Below are 26,953 nucleotides of genomic sequence, written 5' to 3' on the forward strand. Positions count from 1 at the left end.
CATATTATATGGAGGTGGTTATTTTTTGGAAGGCTACTTGCAAGTAAAGGGTGAGCGGCGCTTTTGATACGATTAAACGCCGGGCAAAAGGGAAGGGGCATTGTTGTTTTGTGTACGAATTTATATTAGAGAGCGGGCTTTTTGCGAGCACTTTGCCTCTCACCTGTATCGCTCGAAAAATAACAATAAAAAATTTAAAATACTGCGCGCTTGGTAATAAAAATTATAGCATCGTAATGAAGGCCCATTTTGTCACGGCGTGCGTCAAACTTTAATTGAAAATTCGATTCACACATTCATTTAGTTTATTTTTTATTTTAATATATTCATATTTTAATTACTTATGTTAATTATTGTCGGTAAAAATGATAAGGAAAAATTAATTTTTTTTAATCTAATTTTGAGATAATAATTATTATTGTTGAAAATTTTAAAATTTAACGAATAAATGACGTGAAAAAAAAAAAATAAATATGCAGATTGTGAGCATTAGCGATGAATCGATTGAGTATTGTACCGACATTTAGTTTACAGTGAAGTTAAAGGTGCTACTGTGTGTTGTCGCGGCAAAGTAACGTTAATCGATTCTCTAAGGTGATTAATAGTCGATCATAAATTCGTCGAACGTCCTGGGCAATTATCCAGGCGTCCAAGTCGGAATCCAACCGTGTAGTAAATGCGTCCGCATTTATATAAACCTAATACCTTTGTATACACATATGTAATGCTTTCGTACATACTAGTCGACTCGGCGCCCTCACATACACACTCACACGCTCACACTTGTTGTCTATATACATGTACATATATATAATAGTCGAGTACACGAATTATACGACAAGCATTTGGCACGTGCGTCGTTTTCCAGCCCAAGCTCAATATATATATATATATGTATATAATACGCATATGTAGTCTAGTATTATATATATAGGTATGTCACGCGCTTTTAGCATCTACTTGAGCTAGAGTACCTCCAACTTCCGTTAATCATTTATCCCATAAACTACGTCATAGTTAATTTAATATCGTCACACACTCGTTGTTATTTAATTATTATTATTATTATAATTGCAATAAAATTTTGAAAATTACGATAAATTCAAGTGAAAGTTTGAGTTTAAATTTATTTATCGGAATTTAGGTTTTAATATAGGAAGATAATAAAAATAAATAATAAATGTATACAGAAATAATTCCACGAATAAGGAGATCGCGTGACGGCGTGAAAATTCCCAAAATTCTAAAGAACATAATGAGGGATATGTATAGTAAGGTATAAATATAAGATGATAATATAAAGGAGATTTTAAGTTTGATGTTTGATGTATAAATTATTTTTATTTCGTAAGCAATGTGCTCGATAATTGGATTAATTAGCAATTTTGAATGTATAAAAAATAAAAGCCTGTAATTTCTCGAGATGATACTTGAACGGTTTAACTCGGCTTGCATGCGATATATATTTACTATATAATGTATAATATATAATATATAATGCATAAATATTTAAAAATAAAGTAAATTATATTCGGTCTTATAATGGAATAATTATTCCGGTAAAAAACCCCGCAATTATACGCCAATATTTTTATCTCTACTTTATAGATATTAATGATAATGATAGTACTTGGGTTTTTATCAATAAACAACGCGAGAACAACTTTTATTACTTTGAAATAACTAAAGTACAATTATTTTTTCAGCATATATATTTTATTTTACGCTCTAAAGTCGTAATTTTTTTTTTCATTTAAAAATAATTTATCGATCGTTAATTTCTTGTCAATAATTATTCAACTCCAAAACTTTTACAATTACATTTCATATATTTTATATTGAAACAATAAAATCATAGAAATAATAGTATAGACAAGCGTATTAGAAGTATTTATTAAAAATATCGGCAAAGCAATTAAATTTAACGGCCTGTCTGTTCGATGGTTTATCCGTAATTCTCGTAACCATCACCTGAGATATATTTCACACCATCATAGTCACCGAGAGTCGAGAAAAGCCGCGACAATTGTATTATTCAAGTAAACGCCGTATATAAAATAAAATAAAATAAAATATGAACACATCTGTAAGTAATGTAATGCATAATGTGAGCCGAGGTTTGACGAGTTTACGACAGAGATCTTCGGTAAGAACAGACAGTTTCAAATAATCTTCACATACACACATTTATAATAATAAAAAAAAAAAAAAAAAAAAAAAAAAAAAAAAAAATGAAAAATGAAATAAAATAAAGAGAAAGAAATGAAGGTAATATTAGTGACGTCGGAGGCTGGATGGATGGACGGATGTGTGTATATATACGAATAGAGGACGGATCGGTCTCTCAATGCGAAACCCGTTGATTTATGTCAGACGTAACTTCTGCCAATGGATTTACATCCCGATATTTATTATTCGAAATATTATCGTCATACGTTTATTGCGCTCGCAAATGCAGGCTGTCCGTTTTCATCCAAGCTCTCTTTCTCTCCCTTTAAATTTAAAAACTTAGTTATTTTCTTCTTTATCCCGTAAGTTTCTTTCTTTATTATTGTATTTTTCATTTTTTCTTTATACTTTTCAACAACAACAACAACAACAACAACAACCAAACACGACCGACCAGCGCTCTTATTCCTTACACACTCGATATAATAGCATTATCCTTGCTGTACCTTGTATCTTATATACTTCGGATATAAGATCAGACGTATTGGAGCTGGATCCAGACTTGAGCATTTAGTTTCCAAAGATTAACGGCGCCAAAAGTATAAAACTTACCGGACCAAAAAGGAATAATAACAATAAGATTGAAAACTTTTTTAAATGTCTATAATAATGTTCTAGATCTACTGCGCATTTTTGTCCGTAAATAGGATGTAGAGATGTGAAGGCTGAACGAAATTTAGATGGAGAATTCACACGATAAATCGTAGAAAAATCTTCGAAATCCTGAAGGCAACTAACTAGACTGAAGATCCTTCCGCGAAGAGAAAAAAATACGCGGGAAGGTCATAGGACTAGTTTATAGATTTTAAAAAATTTTTGTTAGCTATTTTGAAAAAATTTTTCGACTAGCCGCGAATATGTCGTGACAAGGGCTATGTTATTAACTAAATAAATGTTTAATAGTGGCCGGTGGGGGCGTTATTTGTCTTGAACCTGGGTTTTAATCGGCGGGTTGCGTTTTAAGTCTTCTGACCTAATAGTTATCTATTTTGGAGCTCTACTGTCTAGTCTGGCTCTTTGTTTCAGGGTAAAGGTAAATAACTGAACTAGAGTTGGGGTTTCCGATCCACGATACATATATCTTGTGATCATGTGAACTCTAGACCGATTATTCATTCAGCGGTGGTCGGTCGGTAGGACCCGAAAAGCCACCGTCGGCTTCCGAATTCGAGACACGCGATCTTGCATACGAGTATCATCATCAAAATGAGATGAGAATATATAATGTTCGGGCAATCTGTCCTTGAACACACGCTAAAATTTTTTTCGCTACTGTTTTTTGCTTTATTATAATACAAAATTTTTAAAGATTTTTTATTATTGTTATTTTGGAGCTCTACTCCTTCATTTCAAATGAAAAAGTCCTTTTTATTTTACTTATTTTTATTATACTTGTACTATTATTGTTATATCTATTGTCGAGAGGGCTTGATTCTTCTCACGGTTTAGTTTTTTAGGATTTTTGAATAAAAATCATGACCACATTTCCGGTCTGCTTCAGTATCGTCAATTGGATTGGAAATATATGCAGGATCAGAACCGCAGTCGAAAAAAAAAAAAAACCAAGAGTTTTGTTTTATCCTTTTCTTGAAGCTCAAGTGAAGTGATAAACTCTGAAGTCGGTGATTATACTTGTCGAGAGACTGAAGAATAAATCTTTTTATGAAAATATTGTTGCAAGTATTCCAGTATTATGTACTAAGTAGAGTAAGGAGAACACGAATGAGCGTATGAGCTTGGTCTCAAGGGCAAACACGCGACCGCATGCTCAAGAAGAAGATTCCAAGGCACGCGTCTCGTGGCACCCTTTAACACACTCTTCAAGGTCAAGGTTATTTCCTCTTTTAGAGAACCAAAAATTATTTTTTATTTTTTATTACACAGAAAAAAATTTTATTTTATTTTTAAGGAAAAGTTTACATTTTTTTTTTAAATTACTCCAAGGACGAAAAAGGAAAGTTCATTACTTTATCTTCACAGGTATAATTTCTAAATTTAGATTTAAACTGCTATTTGCTCCGAGCTGAAGGAAATAAATTTTTGTGAAAATTTATGTGCCGAAGAATGGAGAGAGAGACAAGAATACGCAAGTTTTTCCTCTCCCATTTTTCTAAAATTTTCTATTTCCGATAGAATGGATTTTGTTTTTTTTTACGGATAAATCGCACTACCTGAACACTTGAGGCGGTCAGTCAGTTGGACGGGACATCTGTACTCAAGATCTGAGACATGTGACTTGAGGATGGATTGCATTAAGCATTGAGTTTTCCAGGATTTAAATCAGTTTTTCTTTTCTTATTTATATTCAAACTTGTATTGTAATGCAAAGCGAACCGGTTATATGTACAGTAAAAGTAATTTATTTAGTTTACTCGAAAAATTTTCCAAGCTAGAATACAAACTGTCCGGGGATTTATTTAATATTGGGCATGAATCACAGATTTTGTTCAACTGGAAGCGAGAGGGAAAAGAGAGACGGGCGATCATATGGTCGGCAGATGCTCAGAAAGGTCTTAGGTACAAGGATTTTTCCTGTCCTGTTGGTCTCCATCTCCATCTCCTCCACTTATACTTGTCTTCTTTTATTGGTCTTGAGACCTAGACCTCCTAAATCGATTGTACTTGACGGATTATTGCTTGTTCAAGATAAATCTCCGTCCAAAATCCCCAGAAATAAGGATATCGCAAATACACATTTAACTTTTGAGAATGACGTTACTAAATTTCCATATTCTTTCCTCAACATATTTTATAAATATTTGAGATTTTAAAAACAACATTATAATAATAATTATTATTATAAAAATAATTTTATTTATTTTTCCGCTTTCCAAAGAAAACACTCTTGGGGTTTTTCATTTAAGTCTAAACCGACTAGACCTACTCATATTTATATGACTGACTTTATTTCTTTCTTTTTATATATTCATTTAAAAGTTTACAGCTCATCAAATTTATTAAACAACATGAAAATTATTTCAAATCACTTAAGTTAAGTAATTTTAAAATTAAAAATAACTTTAACTATAATTATTTTATATTTTTTTGATAGAAAAAAAATTTTTCAGCTCTAAAATTTTAGAATTTTTTATTATAAAATTTGATAGGTTAAAAATTCAGTAACCGCGTAATGAGCAACGCGATAAAAATAATTTTGAGCTAAATCTTTTTTGTGTACAATTAAAAATAAAATAAAAAATGAAAATGACAATAATTTCAACATTACGTAGACTAGATTCTCTGTTTTTTCAGCTGGTTCTACGGTTGATACATACATCCATACACACTCGTGAACTACACACCGAAAGCATGTTCCATGTGGGCGTAAGTAATTTTTGGCAACCGTACATGAAATGCCTATTTTAATTTGACGATTTCATTGTGCCGAGGATGTGTCACGTCCATCAGACTCTGACGGATCTTGATGAAATGCGGGCCGAGAAAAGACTCTCATCTAAGATAGATCACGTAATCGTTTTTCTATTACACATTACACACATATTTATACATTATATATTAACGATACAAACTAAAACTATGAATCATCGCATCAGGATATCCACTACAGAATTGTACCCTCCTTATCGCCGGCCACTAAACAGATAAGCCCAAGCCTCGAATCTAACTAACATAATAAGCAGAATAAAATTTTATCTCGGAAAACAAAACTTTTTTATTCTTAGAAGAAATTGATCGAGTCCCTTAAATAAATCTCACTAGGCCCAAAGGAAAGTGCATTCCAAGATAGTGAGACAGACCCCAACCAATACAAGCCCAAATTTTTTTTTTAAAGCGTCAATTGAAAAATCTCTTGCTCCCCGGAGCTTTGACGTCTTTAAATCCTCTTCCGTCTCACTCTTGACAGCTGTTAAGGACATTTACAATCCTGTCAGTTTATTGCACTAACTAGTTTCAATCCTCGGTCAGTATAAACCCTTTTCGGTAAAATATAAGACCCTATAGTACCTTTTTAAACCCTTTACAATTTTGTCTATTTTATTGCCCAATAAATAAATCATTTTTTAGTTTAGAATTTCAATTTTTTGGTTTATTTTTTGGATTATTTTTTGGATTATTTATCTGAAAGTTTGTTAATTACAGAGCAAAGACTGAAATAAGCCTAGACGAGAGATTGTTGTTGTAATTGTAATGACGCGGGGCGCAGAGATCGGATCCCGTCTATTTGATAGCGACCAAAATATCATAGACTATTAGGCATATATTTATACACACATATTAATGAAGAAAAATCTCAACGACAGACAGACAGCTGGCCGTCATTAAAACCCCATTAGCGAGAGAAGAGTCTCCCCTCTCCCTTAGCTCCATCTCTTTTCTCTTATTACCTCTCCCCCGCTTTGCAAGTACTGTATGAGCGCGCAAGTCAGCCCCAAATGAAAGTTCTAACAATATCTTACCATCCACCCGCGCTATTAATATTGTCTTCTAAATTATGATACTTTTGTTAATTACTCTTTTTATTTATAGCTTATAAATTTTACTGACTAAAAGTCAATCTTAAAAAATTTTAAAAAATAGTTTCAGCTTGAAAAACTTTAATATCATCGTAAAAATTAAAAACTTGAAAATAACCCTCGGAAAATTTCTAAAAAATATTAATAGTAACCCAATAAATACTTAAGTCTATTTATAAGTGGGTCAAGTTCAAAATATACACTCGCAATAATTCGTGTTAGAGTACAACTCATTAGTAAGAGACAAAATATTAACAAGAACAAGAAAATTGTATCTTTTTTATTTTGAATTGGCCCAAGTTTATACTCGTCCTATAGGTATAAGTACAAGCAAGTATATAGTGAATAATGAAAGGAGCCCAACTAAACTGTCAACTACTCACTGCTCGACAACACAACTCACAAAAGAAGTCATAGTAAATGTGACTCACAAATCCCCATATAGTGTTTGCGGATTTAAAAAGTCCATGTAATGTCAAGCCAGGTCATCCCTGTTTTCTATAAAAAATCAAACTTAACTCCTTGTTTTGCATTAGCTGCATATAAAAATATTTATACTACCGAAAGTGACATTCCGGCTCCGTAAATTATCGCGATCGTCCCCGATTTGTTCTTATTGGGTCTGGCTACGAAATAATATTAAACGTATAAAATAAAATTGAGAAATCGGTGCAGCGAGGGCAGACCGACCCTACACTAACATATATGTACGAGTGTAGGACAGAAATAACCCAAATTTATATATTTATATGTTTGTTATTATGTTGTAGGTCGTGTGTGTGTGCGTTGATTTTAAAAGATGCGATACGAATGTAATGGGACGGTATACATTTATATTAATGCATGTGTATATGTCACAGAAAAGGTTGTTACTGTTATTATTGCTACAATTATTATTATCATTGTTATTATGGGTGGCTTTGTAGCGGCAGATCAAACTCGGCGGGTCATTAATTAAATCTGGCGGAGCCAAACATCTTTCTCCTTTACTCCAGTTTAATTTTCACCCCAAGCCTCGATTTATATTTTACACGATTCGTATAAGTTATAAATAAAATTACATATGATAGAAAAAGAGATATTAAAAATTAAAATTGTCTGCATGTGTGGGACCGGATATGATAATATATGTATAGTATAATGAAAATGATAAAATGTTTGATTGATAGGTCGTGGGGAAAAAAAATAGTGACCTCAGTCTGTATCGTATTGAGGGGTGATTAATCACGCGGATATTATATTTAAGCAATCGTGGATCTGATTCGGGTGATTTGTATGGATGATTTTTATCGGGACAGTTTATCATCGGTATTAAAAGTATTTTATAATGGTACTGTACACTGAATTTCTATATAGAATGACGATCGATGTATTACTCGTGTTTATATTTGTATTTATATATTTATTTATAAGCGAGGACGCGGGATAAGATGAAGCTGTGATGTCTACGTGGGAACTCTGCAGGGGTTCTCGACGAACTCTTGTACGTACTTATATGCTTTCGTTTTATTATGTTCAGATAAAATGTACGAACCATTTATTGTGATGCCTCGCCCTCGCTAATTTTTTTATTCCTTCCTTTGTTTGTTCAATTTTAAATTTTCATTTTAATTCACTGAAAAATAAATTTACTTCTATTGAAAAAAAATTTTTTTCGACACATTTATAATTATTGAGTTTATATTTTTTTAATCATTTAAAAAAATTCTTTATAACAATTTTAATCATTTATAAAAAATAATTTAAATATTGCAAATAAAATTAGATAAATATTTTAATTTTTACGACATCGTGGTCTCCTTTATATTAAAAATACATAAATATAAATGATTCATTGTTCCAATCTTATTCTCCGAGAATATAAAAAAAAAAGAGTCATTTTATGGATTATTATCCAATAAACAACGGTTTTATAATTTTTTTAATTGCACCGTATTTTATATTGTTCCATTTTATTACAGCTAATCTATCAAATGGAATTTTTATTGAACAATACCCGCATAATAACAATTTCAAATATTATAAAAATAAAATATTCTAGTCTAGTGAATATTATAAATAAAGTATAACGAAAAGAAAAAAATTCATGGCCGAAGATACCGAGCATTTAACATTCAATTGCGATTAAGTCAGTACATTATTACATGAATATATATATATATTTCACCGGTTATATAAATTTAAATAGCATAATTGGTTATCATTATTATTCTGAAAGCGATATCATCAATAATAATGTCATTGTAATTACGCCAGTAGTTGAAGCCACATTGTACAGAAAGACAGTTAATTTTCTGATTAAATTTCAAATACTAATACAAATATGAATTTAACAGGTGATAACGTCTATCTTCGCTATAAAATATAATATAATGCTATCATAAATGTGTACCTATTACATAATAATTTTAATATTCTTGGAAAAAAATTTACAATTGAAATAAAATTATTTTCTTTTATTTAATATATAGAAAAAAATAAAATCAATTTAAATATTATTAATTGTGTTTATAAATAAATAATACGAGTGAATTGTTGCGACTAGCTTGACTTTGGCACCCCTCTGTGCAGGCGCGTGCGTACTTCCCTCTGCAGTTTGTCATAAGGACACCCGCAAAAAATCTCACGCAGTGAATGCGTGGGTGAATCCCGCAACAACTCCGCTAACGCAATTTACACTTAATCTGTTGATTTTACTTATTACTAAAACATTTATTTATCCATCAATATTAATTATTATTTTTTAAAATAATACAATTTTATTTAATAATTTTTTTTTTCAATATTTTAATATAATTACAAATTAATTAGATGATTAATTTGTGATTGTCTTCTTATAAATCATCAAAAATAAATAAAATAATAATAACAAGATGAATGATAAAACTATTCCAAGGATTTATAAGCTAAGACTACAAACTATAAACACATTTGTTGCAACAGACGTAAGGCTGATGTACGAGTGAGATCCACCCGCGGTTATAAATCTTGTCTCTCGGATTATCGCGTTCGCCACGTTATCCAAAAGGTATACAAACTCGCTACTGAATCTCTTGCTAAATTTAGTCATTGTCTCTCTCGTTATCCTTATTATAGTTGAAGCATTAATGCACAAACATAAATATAAATATAAAAACAGAGAGAAATTTTCATAAGCCCTAAGCTCTAAATGTTTGACTGAAATCCGTGTAACAATATCGTGTGTCGTCTGGCTGTCAAGTAGTAGAGCTCTCTGTGAAAATGATAATGTTCCTCGCAATCATACGATACTCTTACTCTTACTATACATCTCTCTGCAGCACACGCATAACACTCAACTCGACTTGTATGTACTGAAATGTAAAGTAACTCGCATCTTAACTTCTTTATTCTCTATTTTGTATCATGTACTGGTACTGTACACTGGGTTTATTCTTACTGTAACTGGTTCTCACACTAGTTGTAGCTTAGCGCGTGTAGTAGTAGTAAATATTAAGTGTAGCTCTGTCATAAGTCAACTGCCGTGACTAGAGTTGATGTATGTCACTGACTTTTCGACACCTCGGGTCGTAAAAGTATTATATAGTATCTGAAATAAAATTAACACTAAAATAAAATAAACAATTTGTTTATTGTTGTTAATATTAACTTACTTTTTTCACCTTAAAATTTTATTTTTGAATCTCAATTAATCACTGTCATTTTGTTTCTCTTGACAAATATTTTTTGCGCTAGAAAATTTACAAAAATTAGACCGTCTTAAATCTCTCGAAAAAAAATAAAAAGAATTAAGATTGAAATGTATGGATTCAGGTGTGCCTATTTTGATGTGGGTGTGATTTTTTCGATTTTTTCCTCAAGCATCGAGACCTGCCGCGCCCATTTGTTTGCTGAAGGTGACACGCTTTTACCTGGTCATCTGCAGCCAGATTCTGAGCTGGTCCTTTTGAGCATCTCTGTGTTGTACGGATGTGTGTTACACGAGTATACATGAGCGTTCAACAGTCTAAATTCCAAATAGAATTATTCAGCGCGCTTTTAATCAGACAAACATTGGCCCGATATTTTTATTAGTCATTCTGTTTTAAAATTTTGTTTGCATATCGGTCAATAAATTTTGTCGTCGGTCAAAGTCTAGTCTGCTCGGTTAAAATTGATCCATTTGATCTTTTTGTTGGAATATTATGGTAGATTATTATATTGCTGAAACCTGTCGTGGAGTTTGAATAGGATCCATCTTGCTCCAATAGGTAAATATTGTTCCACGTGCTCGACATATCGTATTCATTATTTCATGGGTGGTCACCACAGACCTGCTTGATCTTAATTCATAGATTTATATTTATGTTTGTTTATACATTTGTCCTGTAACTCAAAATTTAGTGTTAAATTTTTAATATGATAATTAAAGTCGATTAAAATCGACCAAAATTGAGTCTTTAAACATTTTTATTGCAATAATCTAAAAATTTATAAAAATATAACAGTTTAAATAATTAAAAAAAAATTTTTTTAATTTTTTCGTTGAATTTTAAGTTTGAAAAGTAAAAAAAAAAAAAATTAAAAATTGACTAATAAATTTAATTAATTAATCCAAAACACAAAAACTAAAAATAAATATCTCAATTATAATACATTAATCTTTAATAAACAATTAAAGACAGTAGTAATCAAAAATTAATCATTTTTTCAATCAATTTAACATAATAATATTATCTTTGTAAAAAGACTATGAATGATTTTTTAATTTTTAATTTCAGTCACATCAGGAGGAAGAATCGGACCCAGACCAGGATGAGGAAAGTGGAGAAGAATTACCACAACAGCCTCTCCAGAACAATACTCACTTATCTGAAAACACATCTGGAAACATTGGCGGTGCTCCTCTTCCAGTGCCCTCACACATCGGCAATTTTCTGAACCCACATTTCCTCAGCAAACTCAAACAAGAGGTAAGTTTTGTAATCAACAATGAAATAAATTATGATTTATGCACTGATAAAAAAATTGAATAAAATTTTCAGCCGTCTGAAGTTGACATGATGAACTCAAAGTCAAATTTAGACGCTATTCACGCGGCTATGACTAACGGGTACCCTGGATTTCCGTTTCCCGCCCCGTTTCTTCAGCTCCAACACTTGAACCCTGGACAAAACCGCGACGCGGCTGCTGGAAACGCTCTCGTTTCTTCAGCCAGCTCTCACTCGAGCGAGTCGTCTCAGAGCTCATCTCGCAATAACAATGACCCGCGAGACAACGGGCAATCAAACATGAACAATAACAACTCCGCGAACTCGGGCCAGCAGCCCTCCAGCTGGAGCTTCGAAGAGCAGTTCAAACAGGTGCGTCAGGCAAGTATCGTTTCAATTTTTAATATTTTTTTATTATTATTATTTTTAATTTATTTTAATTACTCGTTAATTTTTTGAAACAAGTGATATAATATTTGTGTTGAATATTTAAAAGGAATGAGAGGAGGGGTTAGGGTAAAAAATGGGCTCAGTCTTTAGTATTTATTATTTAAAAACATGTGGAGGTATAAAATGAGCAATTAAGTGTCTTAACGTGTTGGATATTTTTAATTAATGTAATGAATGGCAGTTAATTATTATTTTTACACCGAGAGCGAGATAATTGCCACGCTCTGCTCGTCGGATAGGGTTGTAAGTTCGTAAGCAAGTCACTGCGACTGATGTATCTTTAAAAAACATATATATATCTATAGCTGTATATATATAGATAAATGTGTGTGGCACAACCGGAGGATAGAGGATATAATATAGGAGAATTGACCATGAGGATCTTGGCCTTGTTAACACTTTTTGTCCGGCGGATCGTAACCCTCTACTCGTATCCCGCCTTTACTTGGGCATAAGCGGCGGGTGCATTTTAGCTTTTTGTCGACACCGGGGGTGTGGTATTGGATTAACATTTAGATTGGCATTTTTATTGTTTTCAAATGAAACTATTAAAATTAAGTAGCATATTAAATTTCATTATTTAAATACACAATAAAGTACAGACAGTTGGAATAAAGGGAGTTATAATTATTTTGGGTTTACTGAAAATTCCTGGCTACAAATTGATCGAATCGCTCGCTCTAGAGTCTGTGGTCTGTAATGGAAGAACCAAAACTGAGAAAGAGTAATAACGGTTTGAAACTGATGAGACATCATGAACTGAGGAGAGAATGAGCCTGATGATGATAAAGAGGGAGGTCAAAAGAGGAAAGAGATGGATGGAAATGAAAAGCTCGACCTACTCGGAGCTGTTGCGTCTCCCGCATCGCATCCATCATTCTGCGGAGGCGTACTACTTACGCGCTCGCTCTTTAATCTTTTCGTTATTTACTGTCTTTACGCTGTACCTACTCATTTTAGGTTGGTTTAATCTCAATCTTTTTATTTTTTAGGTAGTATTTGTTGCTGGTTAAAATCATTTATTTATTAATTTTAATTAATTTTTCTCCGTCACAAAAAATTTTTTTAACTATAATATTTAACTGCCGTGACTTGTGAACTATAAATAAATAAAATTTTGCTCTATTAAATAATGAATTTTGTTGAATTGCACTTTGCTATCTTAACTATTGAGATTTTTAAATATATAAGCTCATCCCGATGTTACACTCATTAAGAGCTTTCATTTGAGTACCCACATGCATTTTTGATATATTTTTCATATATATATATATATATATATATATATATATATATATATATATATATATATGAAAAATTGATGTGGGTACTCAAATGAAAGGTCTTGATGAGTGTAACATCGGGATGAGCTTATATCTTTAAAAATATCAATAGTTCATAAAATAGAAGGTCATTTCTTGATTATTAATATTTTTAAAGATATAAGCTCACCTCGATGTTACACTCATGAAGAGCTTTCATTTGAGTACCCACATGCAATTTTGATATATTTTTCATATCTACATATATATATATAAATATATAAAATATATGAAAAATTGATGTGGGTACTCAAATGAAAGGTCTTGATGAGTGTAACATCGGGATGAGCTTATATCTTTAAAAATGTCAATAGTTCTAGAGATACAAGGTCATTTTTCAATTATGTATCTAAAGATAGAGAATTTTCGAATCCAGCCTAAATACTTATCATTATAAATTAACTAACGCAAGGAATGATATGAAATCATGAAAAGGAACAACTCCAGGTCAAGACTTTTCCAACGATATCAAATTTAATCATAAAAACCCATTTTATCATATAAAATATCAAAGAATAAAATTTTTTTATCTTTTACCAAGGAATATTAAAAAATTCAAATTTACACTTAATAAAATTTTAAATATTTTCCTGTACCATGAGTATAAAGAAGATATTAGTATTTTTCAGTAGCTAGATAGTTATCAAGTAGACATCTAAATACATTATAGTCGTAGGGTTGTTGGTTAATCATCGACTACAAGATCACCGGATTGATCTGATGGGTTATCTCTGGCCCGGGAGTAGAGTTTTGAGGTAAAAGCAAGCTCTAGACCCAGCACCAAACAAACTCAAGTAGAAGTAGAAGTAGAAGTAGAAGTAGAAGTATACTTAAAAGTAAAAAGGAGTACACCTTAGACAGGTTTATGGTCAGTTGGTTATTGTCTTGAAATAGGGTACCAGGTTGAGCCGTGGGCTGGGATATGAACCTCTTATCCATCTACACCACCACTAAAAATTATATATTTTTCTCCGAGCAATAAAATAAAAGTTGGTAGATAGTGTACATTAAACACAGACGCTGACAATATATTTGTGTCTGTGTCTACAAAGTAATATACCAACACCATCATTGTAAATCCATATGTACGTATATACGTAGATATATCCACCAATGCCGGTAATACTGCATGATGTACCACTATACTTTGCAGCCATTGTGAAATAACTCGTAAACCCACAAATTGCCGGCTATTCCGCGTCCCGTATGTGTATATATATATACACACATTTTACACGTATGAATGTACAATGTATGTATAATACGTGTGTGTATTGCTGTACCGAAGTAGCGGCAAAGGGGGTGTGATGGTTACCCGGCGATGTTAATACTACTGGTCACTCACACTGATTCATATCGTAAGACATAAGCACTGTTTTCACATGCATCACTGACCACTACACCAACTACAAGAGCTTCAAGACCGCCTTAGCGACTTACACTCACTTTACTTTACTCACATGTGTGTACATTTGTCTTTATAAATACATTTATGAATGCAATTTTCCTTAAAAAAAATTAATTATAAAGATAAATTCATTTTTTGCATTAGAAAAATTAAATTTTTTACTGCCGAGCTATCAAATAAATGATTTAAGGGTGGGACGTAAATTATTACCGTGAATTAATTAATTTAAAAATAATATTGTTAATTGACAATTAGAGTCTCGCCTTGAACAACTTTTAAATAAATGAAAAAAAATTCACCCGCTTTTAAATGAGTATATTTTATTCTTTTATTCATAACCCGTAGGCTAATAGATATCTTGACAGAATTGACCTCGGTTATTCCAGGTATTGTCCTATCGTTGTCATTATTTCAATTATTTATGCGTCCGCTACCGATAATTTACACCAGACATCAATATTAATTTGTTTAAATCAATCCAATTGTACTTCTCACTACACGTGAGAAACTGATAATCCAGCTCCGCAAATTACGCACAAGTCCGTCATTACTTTGTACATATAATACCCTTAATACTGAAAATTCATCGGAAAGTATCTGTTAATACTTTTCGTCCTCGTTAAGTACAAAAATAATATATAATATATAAATGTATGAGTATGAAAGGATGCAAATATTATTTAAGTACGAGTTCAATAATTGGATGAGGCTGTAAACGTCTGTCTTATAGTTGTAATGCTTCAAATTGACTGGGAGTTTTAAAACGTACTTTACTTAAATTTCCCTTCATATTATCCCGTCTTTTACTCAACGTTACCATTTACAGTATTATCACCTCGTATTTTACCAATCGTTATATAGTTCATCGTTAAAATAACTCCCTCGTATATTGTATATGTTTTACAAAAACAAGTTTTATTTTTTATATTTAAGTTTTAGAATTTTTTTTATTAAAGATTTGGGAATTATATTAAAGTAAAGCTCGATTTATTTTTCTTTTAATAAAATAAATATTAATTTAATTTAAAAAAATAATTAAAAACTGATGCAATTTTTTGATTTGTTCGCCAAAATTTGACATTTAATAAAATTAAAAAATCATTAAATATTTTTTTTATCGATAAAAAATTTTATTTTTGATCAAAGTTCAAATTTAATTAAATTTTTGACGGTAATAAAAATAATTAAAATGATCTTTTAGCAGAAAATTATTAAAAATCATAGCAATCATTTAAAATTTATAACTATTATTATTTTAACAATCGCGCAATTTGAACTAGAGACAATGGACGAAGGTTATTAAATAGCTACTGCACTTTATTATCTGTAACGAGAGCAGACAACTAAACGATTAGATATTATAAAGTAGCCAGTACATATAAACAGATGAAATTAAGAGAAATTGTTTGTTGTTATTTAATTTTTCCCTGTAAAAGATACAAGAGTAGAGTGTTATGTTGTTATATTATGAAGAGCGATCCTAACAAACTGTTAAAGGTTAACAAAATGATGACTGGTGGTGAGAATAAGGAGGCGGAGTTTTGCGAGAAGGTACAAACAATCTGTCGTTAGCGAGGATGATGGGTAAAGTGGTTCGTTGCACTCGGAGACATAAACCGTCTTAGCATACAGTAGATTAGTGTGTAACTGCTTATTTATATATCTTAGCAATGCTATTATATATAGTGTAAAGTATTATGTACGACGCATGGAGGATTGTTTGAAGTTTTAAGGCAGATTGTACTGAGGCAGGATGTGACGAGTCGGTGGTCAAATCGCACGGTGAGCTGTCTTTTTAGATACTTTTTCGTCTTACAACTTCCAGCAATAAAATATTAAAACACTAGTAACAATGCTTTCAAGAAGATTTTACACGTAGAGCATTTAATTCTTTATCTTTATTCAAAAAGTCAAATTACAAGATACTACTGATTTTAGATTGTGTTTTAACGATACAATTATCTAGACTTTGCGCATTTAAACTTACTGACTTGTGAAATTTGTTTATTGCTATTGTTATGGGAAAGAAGAAGGGATAATTAGTTGATCTTGAGATATAAATTTTTAATATTCATAGTGGACTTGCAGGATGTTGGTTTCATTTAAAATGCAAAATTTTTATCAAAAATTCTTCACAGTTTATTTTAAAATTTATTCGGAAATAAAAGAAGAGAAAGCCAAATTTTTAAAGCTTTCTTGGAGATTAAATTTACAGTAGATCAGCTGTTATAGACGCCGCGAAAATATACTCGAAAGATCCGAGGTCGAATCCCAGCTGGGTCCAGCCCCATATTTTTTTTTTTTTTTTTTTAATTTTTTAAAATAAATTTAAAGAAATGTAATTATCCTAGGTAGTCTTAAAAATATTTTATTTATTAAAATAGATCGGAAATTCAATAAATATGTACTGTAGACAATTTGATAGATTTGACGATAACTAGTCCGATTTTTAATGAAAAATTAGGCATACGATCATTAAATTTGACAGACTCAATAGAAAGATTTGAGAAGATTCTATTAATAGTACAAATGAAAAAATTTATTTATTATGATAAACATCATCATCTACATCAGAGTTTATATATGTTACCAGAATATTTTAACCCCGGTTAGCATATCAAAGACTTATGAATCCAATGCTCATTATAATAAATGTCGCAATGCTCTGAAAGATATTTAACAGAAAAAAAAAGAAATAATAAAAAAAATGATATTCAATAAGTGTTTAGTGAGATGGTCTTTATATTCAGTAACATATAAAAGTCGAGGCTTATATATATTAATATATGTAAGTCTGTATGTATATAAACCATAGAGTAAACTAGAGTTTCTGTCTCACTCACGCCAAGTATGTATACGCTAGAGATACAATTTGAATTTCAATGAAAATCATGTGGGTGCAAGAGTGTCGTCTTCACTAATATTTATCAACTGTGTCTTAGTCGCTCTGCGTTCTGTATTTATTAATGTATCTTCCTTATGTATAATACCAAGACACTCTTATACTTATAATTTATAAGTTAAGTTGAGACGTATATTTCAACTTTTCAGTTACAACTATATCTCTATATGAATATTATATACGTGTATATTTATTCTTAAGTATTCTAACTAAAGAGACAAATGTACGGGCAGGTATCTCTTATTCACGCTCTTATATTCTCGAGGTGACAAAGACCATAAGATCTCTGTGATCTTTTATTGTCAAGCTTCTTTATAATATGCATCACTCAATCTATTGAATTTTGTTTCAAGACTTTTTTTTCTTTTTTCATTATTTATTCTTGTGCTTTTTTTTTTTTCGTTATTTATTCCGACGGATTTTTGATGTGCTTGATTTTGATTTTCTTGTCATGAATTAATATCTCTTATTTATATAACGATTTTTTCTTTTTGATATTATGAAAAAGTACCGTGTAATCCGAATCATAATTTTTTACTATTAAAAAAAATTTCTTTCCTATGAAAAATATTATTTTTCCGAATGTTTAAAGGATAACAATTGTTCTTTTAATTTTATAATTATTATTATTATTATTAATGTAAAAATTTTAAAGCAAAAAATTATTAATAAGCTAGTCATACAATATTTTCCATGATAATAATAATAATAATAATAATAAATTTTAATAATGACTAAAACTCATTTATTATAATTATTATAAAAATTAAAAATATAAAATTTGAATTAAATAAAAAGCATGACTAAATAAAAATTAAAAAATGCCCAAAGTGTCACTGATGAGATTACACGGTAATTTTTCACAGTAAATTTTCAATAGAGCGTTGAAATGAAAAAAAAAAAATCTAAAACTCAAACACTGACAGGTTTGTCATCTGACAAATATCTTTATATCAAATTACTTAATGCCTTACACCTTACACCTTATAAATGATAAATAACTTGAATTAATAAACAAGAAAATGAAATAAATCAAATGACAGTTGATTTCACGGAAACCGAGCGGACAAAACGTGTACCCTTTGGATGCATCCATTTTAATTCAAATATAAAAATACAAGTAAAGTATTCCTCATTCTGAAAGCATGTATGAGAATTATAAAAATTCTCGACACCTCGACACCAGTTGACAACAATAACAACAATAACAATGACGTGGAAAAAGTGAAAAGCTTTCCAGCATATGCAACAGAGGATACACGCGTGCGTGTAATATATGCAGGTGCCATTGAAAGTACTCTTAAGCCGTCACAACTACTCGGGCAATCCATCAAAAGTTCAATATCACTCAGCCAATGTGCTATAAGAAGTTTAAGTTATATATTTTCAATACTTTGCCCTCTCTTGGGACTGTTAACAATTTACTTAAAATTTTTTTCATTTAAGAACTCTTTTTAAAAATAATATACCTTTATGAACACACGCATTTGTTAATTTATTAGTAAACTCTTTTAAAGACTCACCTTATTCTTGGCTTATTTGTCACGCTGTTAAGTCGTATAAATTATTCATAAACAATATTATATATTGTGGAATATTCTTGCGTTAATCGTTCGGGGTAGACAACTCTAAAATTCATTATTTTTTTATTTTGATTTTACTCCAAAATTACTTTTAAAATATTATTCTCTAATTTTAAAGTTATTTCTTTAAATCGTCAAAATAATAACGTGAAATTTAGTTTCAGGCACAATTGGACACAATAAAAACGGCAGATGCGTAAAAAGTATTTGCAATTTTCTAAAATGATTGTGACAAAAGAAGTATGTAAATACAATAATAATAATAATAGACATTCCATTCTGACATTCGTCAAACTTTTACGATTTGAAATCATGTAAGAGTTAGAATTTAAAAATTAGCATACATAATTCCTGAAGAGTCGCAATTTTTGCAATGAAATTGTAGTAAAGGAAGTCGACGAGTCTCCGAACAAGTAATTGGAGGACTGTCAGTGATGAAATATCTAAATTTTCAAGCCAAATAATAGGCGTTGTGTAGTATAATGCGTAAGATAACGTAAAAGAATTCCGGTAACAGGAGGAATTTGTCATTACCCGGCAGCTGCTTTCACTGTAAGTAGCAAGAAATGTTTTTGTTACATTGAATAAACTAATTTCGCAAATTAGAGGAGTTGCCTAATTTTAAGGAGCATCTTTATCAATTATTTGTGACTTCAAAGGCGTTAAGAACGAAGAGCTGAGCGATTTTATATCCTCACCTGTATACAGAACAATTTGGATGAGGTAGGAGGTAGATCCTCGGTTTGACAACCCCGATACCGAGAAGTAGGTACATTGTTGCACGTACTAATTGGATGATTATAGACACGAATCGCTTAGATGTTGTTTAAATCTGTTGTGTGACTCGAGACTAAAATAAGACGGGTTACGCGCGGTGTCCTGCATATTATAGCCAAAGGATGAAATTGTAACACGCCTCGATTGAGATAATAGTCTGCAGTTGGCAGATTTCTGTTAGCATGCTCCATTTCAAGGAGAGTCTTTTGCACTCGCTCACTCAATCACTACCTGCTCACTAAACTAACGAGTCACTTTTTGAGTTTTTATATCTTCAACACTTATCTTAAATTATATTATATTATGCCAACTAAAAATAACTGCTCTTGTATTGCATTCCTAATCTTTGAAACGGTTTTTATATAAAAAAAAAATTCATCGTTATTGATTATAGCGGTCAGTTTCTTGTCATTAAAATTATTAAGAATAATACCCTGTAATTTTTTACAAATCGAAAAATCAAGAGATTTTTAGAATTTAAACATGAGAATTAATTTAGCAACTATTTAATAATTTTATAATAAATCAACGGTCTAATTAACTATTGGACTAACTCTTTATTTTTTAGAGAATGATTTTTTAACATTTTGATGTAGCAATAGTCCAATTATAAATTATTTGAATGATCCAAACTAAAATATTATACCTCTGTTAGATATTAAATGATTTTTTAAAGTGATAATAAATTTTGAGCTAATTATTTTTTCGTCCAAACGTAAGATTCTCTAAATTGAAGTTAGACAATTTGCTAATTAGATCGTCGAAATAAATTATGGCAAAAAAAAATTGAGAATTAGAAATTTTAAAAAGTAAAGAATGCAATTTTTTAAAAATAGTTTTTTGGAAAATAAAATTAAAAAATTATCAAGTGACTGCTAACTTTAATATCATGATTTCAACAGGTTATGGGTAATTTATATTTGTGGAAATTTGTAATTTATTTTATTATTGAACAAAGCAAAAAATTGGTCATACGAGTGCGAAGACGTGTGTGTATCTGAGGGTGGATACATTAAAACAAAAAAAAAAAAAAAAAAAAAAAAAAGGGGGGCAGTCGCGTATTTAAAGTCGCAGCCGGCCGGAAAGAGTGTCTCACATCCTCACCAATTATCCAGTCTATTTCACTTGTTCTTTATTTTAAAAATTATTATAATTAAATGCATATACAAGAATCCTATTTTCATACCAAGTCTCCTCTCGGGCTGGCTGTTCTGGAGCTTTGAGCGTGGGAGGGTGAAAATTATCTTAATCGCTTCAGTCCCATTTCTCGAGAAGAGATAAATAATAAAACGAAATCCCAATTATAAATTATAAATTATAAATCTGGGCGTTTTTGCTGGGTTGTTTGCAATATAAATATAAATATAAATATGGAGATATATGAATATGTGGATGTACAGATGGAGAAGGGGCAGATGTATATTTTAATATATTGGTGGTGTAGTAATGAGAGTATGTGCATCGCGTTGATATAAAGGGAGAGATGATGGTGTAGCTAGTATTTGTAAGTATCAGTGTAAGTGTAAGATAGGATAAGACGAAAAGGCGTGTGCTTAGCTTTTGACACGACATATGTCGGTCGTCTCCCGTAAGAGATCTAAGACCGTGCTCACTTCCGCTAATCCGAGAATCGAGTCTTTTAATGCGACGCGAGAGTTTCGCGATTATAAATATCAGAGATACTGGGAATTCAACATCGCTGTGAGGATGTCTAGACTTTAAATGATATTTACCAAGCATCTTTGCTGTATACTGTTATGTATACTTTTATAGTCGGCTTTGAATCAAAGTCGTGCTTTTTTTTACCCTCGATATGTAGTTATTTTCGTTGATTAAACAAATTAATTCATCTTACTATTTAAATAACCTTTATAGTTCTTGGTATTACATATTATTTTTCACTTTTTATTTTTTTAGCTGATATTAATCATTTTTATTTTATTATTATTATTATTATTATTTTTTACTTTCAATTTTCTAACATTTAAAATAATAATGATAATTCATACTTTTAGAAATTTACATTATTATTATTATTATTATTATTATTATTATTATTATTATTATTATTACATTATTATTAATATTATTAAAAATTTTATTTTTTTTAAATTAAATAAAAGAATGATTGAAAAATTTTCAGTAGATCAATCATAAAAAAAAATAATTAAAAATAAAAAAAAATCAGTGAATAGCGAAAAAAAAAATTCAAAGATAAGACATGACTCAAAAAATAAAATTAAAAAAAAAAAAATATGTCTAAGTGGGACGGCACGCGTCTTGTCTGATACGTAGGACCGAAAAGCCACCGGTGGTACACATCTAGCAACGAATAATAATAAGAAACAAGTAAGCAAGGGTCCACGGTGGTACATATACACAACATTTTAACACTACATGGTGTAGAGTACGATATGGTATGGTATATACGGTAGGATTCGGGCGAAAGGAAAGGAGAGAAGATAATATAGAATACAGAAGATATAAGTAAAGATGTAGATGTATAATACAAAGAGTAAGAGGGAGAGTTGCGCTTGATCGTTTGGTGAGATAATTTTAGTAGTAGCACGTCGTGTCAGTATGATGTGAGTGCGGTCCAGATGCTGCTGAGATGCTGGGATGCTAGCGGCATTGTTGCGCGACACCACCGACTAATTTTAGACCTCAGGACCCTCTCAAATTAAAAAATCCGTGGTACTGTATCATCATACCCTTTCTCGATCATATTATCAGTACAGGAAATATCTATTTTTATTTTTAGTGCTTGGATCGGATCTAATGACTAATAGCAAAGATAATTGTTTATAATTTTGTCAGGAATGATTGATTAAGTATTAGGAAAAAGTTGTCGCGTAAAAATAAAATAAAAAAAACTAGTATAGTGTAGAATAGAATGTATAAAATAGAAAAGGTGAAGTGAGAAGATAAAACATCGAGTGACAGATGAATGACAAGTAAACAGCAAAGAGTTGGATAATGTTTGAAAATAACGTCAAATTAAACTCTAAATATTCTTTTTTAATTCTTTGTTGGTTACAATATTGTTTTTTCCCTCTTACTCAGCTCTTTTTTATTCTTTCTCGGCTCGTGTCTTCTACGCGGTGATTTTTCATCACACTTGTGCCTCAGATTTATGTTTAAATTTTTAAAATAACACTAATACTTTTTATTATTGTGACAACTCAAAAAATAACCTCTCAAACTTACATGTGTTTGCCACAATGACAAACAACGTTGTAATTATAAATATAAACATTGTTTTTCCTATAATTATTTTTTATATCGGATCTTCAGATATTGTTACATCATAATTAGTATTAATTACTATTTTTATCTCGCTTTTTCGATCAAATTACACTAATTTAAATCACGAGAATATTTTTTTATAAAACAAATTTCAGCCCTTTTATTTTAAGTTAAAAAAAAAAAAATTATTAATCTTTTATTTCAATCTTTATTGCGCAACGTTGGTATGTATCTTTTCGCATCATAAAACGGAAATAAATAATAAAAAAAAAATGAAGGAATAAAGCAAAGTGATAAAAATCAAATGTTAATAGAGCAACACAGGAAGAAAAAGCAACTTTAAATATTAAATATTAAATATTAAATATTAAATAGTAAAATACAAAACTTCACATCTAATCTAAGATGTATGTATAATAACACTGCTTAAAGTGTGTGTATAATTGTAAGACCACCGAGGGGCCAGATAGATCCTCGTAAACCCGTTAAGTGCCCGTAGAGTAGCAAAGTATAAATGAACTTTAAGCGTGCAACAAAACCATATAGCGCTTGGAAAAGTAAAATAGTATAGGGTCGTGGGACGGAAACGGATGTAGCGGCCATAACTTTCCACTGTTGTGTATAATAGTCGAACTAGTCATCGATACTCTGTACTATACAGTACAGTGAATGAATAAAAGTGATACTGGCCTCCAGAAAACCTCCAATAATGATAAAAATCATGATTATGATTGAAGGATCTCACCAGCTAATCTCTAAGCCCATTAAACAAACTCGAGACAAACGGGTAGGGCATAAATCTAATCCGAAAAATTGACCGAGCACGAAATTAATCTATTTATCATGGGATTCAATCAGAAGCCGATGATCGCTGACTGATCGCCTGTTTAATATAAATCGCGATCAATCAAAACTTGTTACTTATTTTATTACTACTCCAAATGGATCCTCATTTTTTACCGGCTAAAAAATAGTTTATTTTGTTTTATAATCGACAATATAAATTGGTGGATGAGGATGTGGATGTAGATGCTTGAAGAGGTAAGGTGGATGACCTCTAACCTCGCCATTTAATCGATCGCTTAACGACCGAGCTCCAATCGCAAGATCCCGATGGTAATTAATCCAGTCGGGTATTATGAATAATGATCCAGAGCATATACCTATTTCTCTTTCATCTGCTATAATTTATTCTCGAGAAATACTTATAAAGGTATATTACATATATATCTATTAACATTCATTCATATTCGCTTAATATTGTATTATATTATTATTTTTAAAATAATAATCCCGGGCCATACTTTTGGTTATTTATCAGCCAGCTCCGGTAATAGACTTTAGATTGACACGTGTCGTTAATTTGCAGTGATATCTTGTCTCTCAACATTCGTGTATTATTGTAATATACATGTATGGGTATTTCGGCTCTAAAAAAAAATGTATAGTGATGATGATGAAAAAATAAAAAAAAATGATGTATTCATTGGACACGCGTGTACACATTACAGTACCAGTACGGGGAAAAAAATAAAAAATCCATGAAAGAGCTAGACTCGATGGAGTATATATACATATTTGTTATTTTTATTTATGAATGTTGACAATATAAAATGGGGGAGGATAGTTTTAGAACCTGTTGTAATATATGTTACGAAGAACAAAGTTTTTATTAATATTCACGTCGTCACTAATCAAGACAAATTGAAATCTTGGTCGTTGCCACTTGTTCTATTGAAAACATATATAGACGTGTGTGTTTTCTTCTTTTTAGAGCGCTTTGTGCGGGTGATGGCCCGCGGTATGTGTGATTTAAGTTTCTCGCATCTTATTAACTGGATAATGGGTCCGCGGCTGCTGAGATCGCCCGGTGAATCCATAATAACTCACGTCTTTTATTGCCCAAGTCGTTGTACTGCCGATGATGATGATGACGATGATGATGATGATGATGATGATGGTGATGGTGATGGTGATGGTGATGCTCTGGTGGAGTATGCTCCATAGAGTACGAGGAATAAAAAGTGACGCGGACCAACGGCATTTACCACAGCACATCTGCATGAATTTGTTCCGTACCTCACAATAATAATGACAGTATATATTTATATATATGTTTTTATAAATGAAACCGTAATATATAAGACATTATACAGACATTTATTGTTGCTATTATTATTATTGCTTTTTATTTTCTATAGACAGTCTTATTTCATTCTTTACTGGATTTTTTACGTGGCATATCCAGAGCGACACTCCCTGATTTCGAAAATTTTATCTTTTTTTATTATACATGTCATCATTTTTTAATTATCTTTTGGCTGAAAATTATAGTCAAAGTTTCAGCAATTATAAAATTTTTAAATAAATTTTATTTGATTAAAAAAAATTATCAAACTTAAGAAATGACCTTGTATCTTGTGAACTATTGACATTTTTAAAGATATAAGCTCATCCCGACATTACACTCATTGAGACCTTTCATGTGAGTACCCACATCAATTTTTCATATATATATATATATATATATATATATATATATATATATATATATATGTACATGAACAATATATCAAAAATGCATGTGGGTACTTAAATGAAAGGTCTCAATGAGTGTAACATTGGAATGAGCTTATATCTTTAAAAATGTCAATAGTTAAGAGTGTACAGTGCAATTTAACAAATATCTTGTGAACTATTGACATTTTTAAAGATATAAGCTCATTCCGACATTACACTCATCGAGACCTTTCATTTGAGTACCCACATCAATTTTTCATATATTTTTTATATATATATATATATATATATATATATGAAAAATATATCAAAATGTATGTGGGTACTCAAATGAAAGCTCTTGATGAGTGTAACATCGCGATGGGCTTATATCTCTAAAAACCTCAATATCTAAAAAATTACAGAGTAATTTAACAAAATTCATTATTTGCAAGGTTGCTAAAATTATCTCTTTAATTAATTTTCTTACATTCGACAAAATAAACTAAGGCATCAATTAATAAAAGCTTGACAATAAAAAAATCAATAATCACCGAGAAAATAAATGTAGCAATTTATCTAACAGTTCAGTTAGGGATGTATTCGTATTCTCGTAATTATGGTGCCATTAGAAAGACGTATTTCACAGGCTGTCCATTTTCTCACAAGTAACGACTCAATGCAATTAAAGTTTGATCATCTCACTAGCGCTTACATTGTTGTACTGTTGTACTGGAGTGTAGGAGCAACAATAACAGTTATGTTGCCATACAATACAACACAGCGAAGAAGAAACACAATATCAAGGGTTGTGGGTTTGATTGCCAGTGGCCTTTACCCCTCGTAAACAGTAACTGGCAACACTTGAGTATTTTAAGACTTGTAAAGAGGACTTTGTAAAATAAATGCGGCATCGGGTTTCAAACCCGCCGATACATTCGGATATATATGTAATACGTTTATTAATTCTTTGATGTATGGGTGTGTGGCATAATAACACAGTGGTCGCGCAATGAACCGAACGACAGCTCGCCCAAAATAAAGGAGCGAGATTACACTCGTGTAATGCTACACACTATACTAAGTATATAACGTATAAAGAAAACATGCATT

At 30.9% G+C, this 26,953-nt stretch overlaps 1 protein-coding gene across 6 annotated transcripts in view; it reads left to right on the forward strand.

Moving 5' to 3' along the window:
- The window catches only part of LOC123268561 (protein dead ringer), a 73,867-nt gene that overhangs the window by 10,323 nt on the left and 36,591 nt on the right, over positions 1–26,953 (forward strand). Inside the window, exons 1-4 of one of the 6 annotated variants that reach the window (XM_044733739.1) lie at positions 5,605–5,697; positions 11,444–11,635; positions 11,708–12,034; positions 17,567–17,569. In XM_044733739.1, coding sequence (XP_044589674.1) covers positions 5,620–5,697; positions 11,444–11,635; positions 11,708–12,034; positions 17,567–17,569 — 600 coding nt within the window. In that variant the 5' untranslated portion in view covers positions 5,605–5,619. Of the gene's footprint in view, positions 1–5,481; positions 5,554–5,604; positions 5,698–11,443; positions 11,636–11,707; positions 12,035–17,566; positions 17,570–26,953 lie in introns of those variants that run through there. The other 5 variants (XM_044733734.1, XM_044733736.1, XM_044733737.1 and 2 more) reach the window with 5 other exon arrangements.

This window comes from Cotesia glomerata, linkage group LG7 (assembly GCF_020080835.1).
Source record: "Cotesia glomerata isolate CgM1 linkage group LG7, MPM_Cglom_v2.3, whole genome shotgun sequence".
Lineage (NCBI taxonomy): Eukaryota > Metazoa > Arthropoda > Insecta > Hymenoptera > Braconidae > Cotesia > Cotesia glomerata.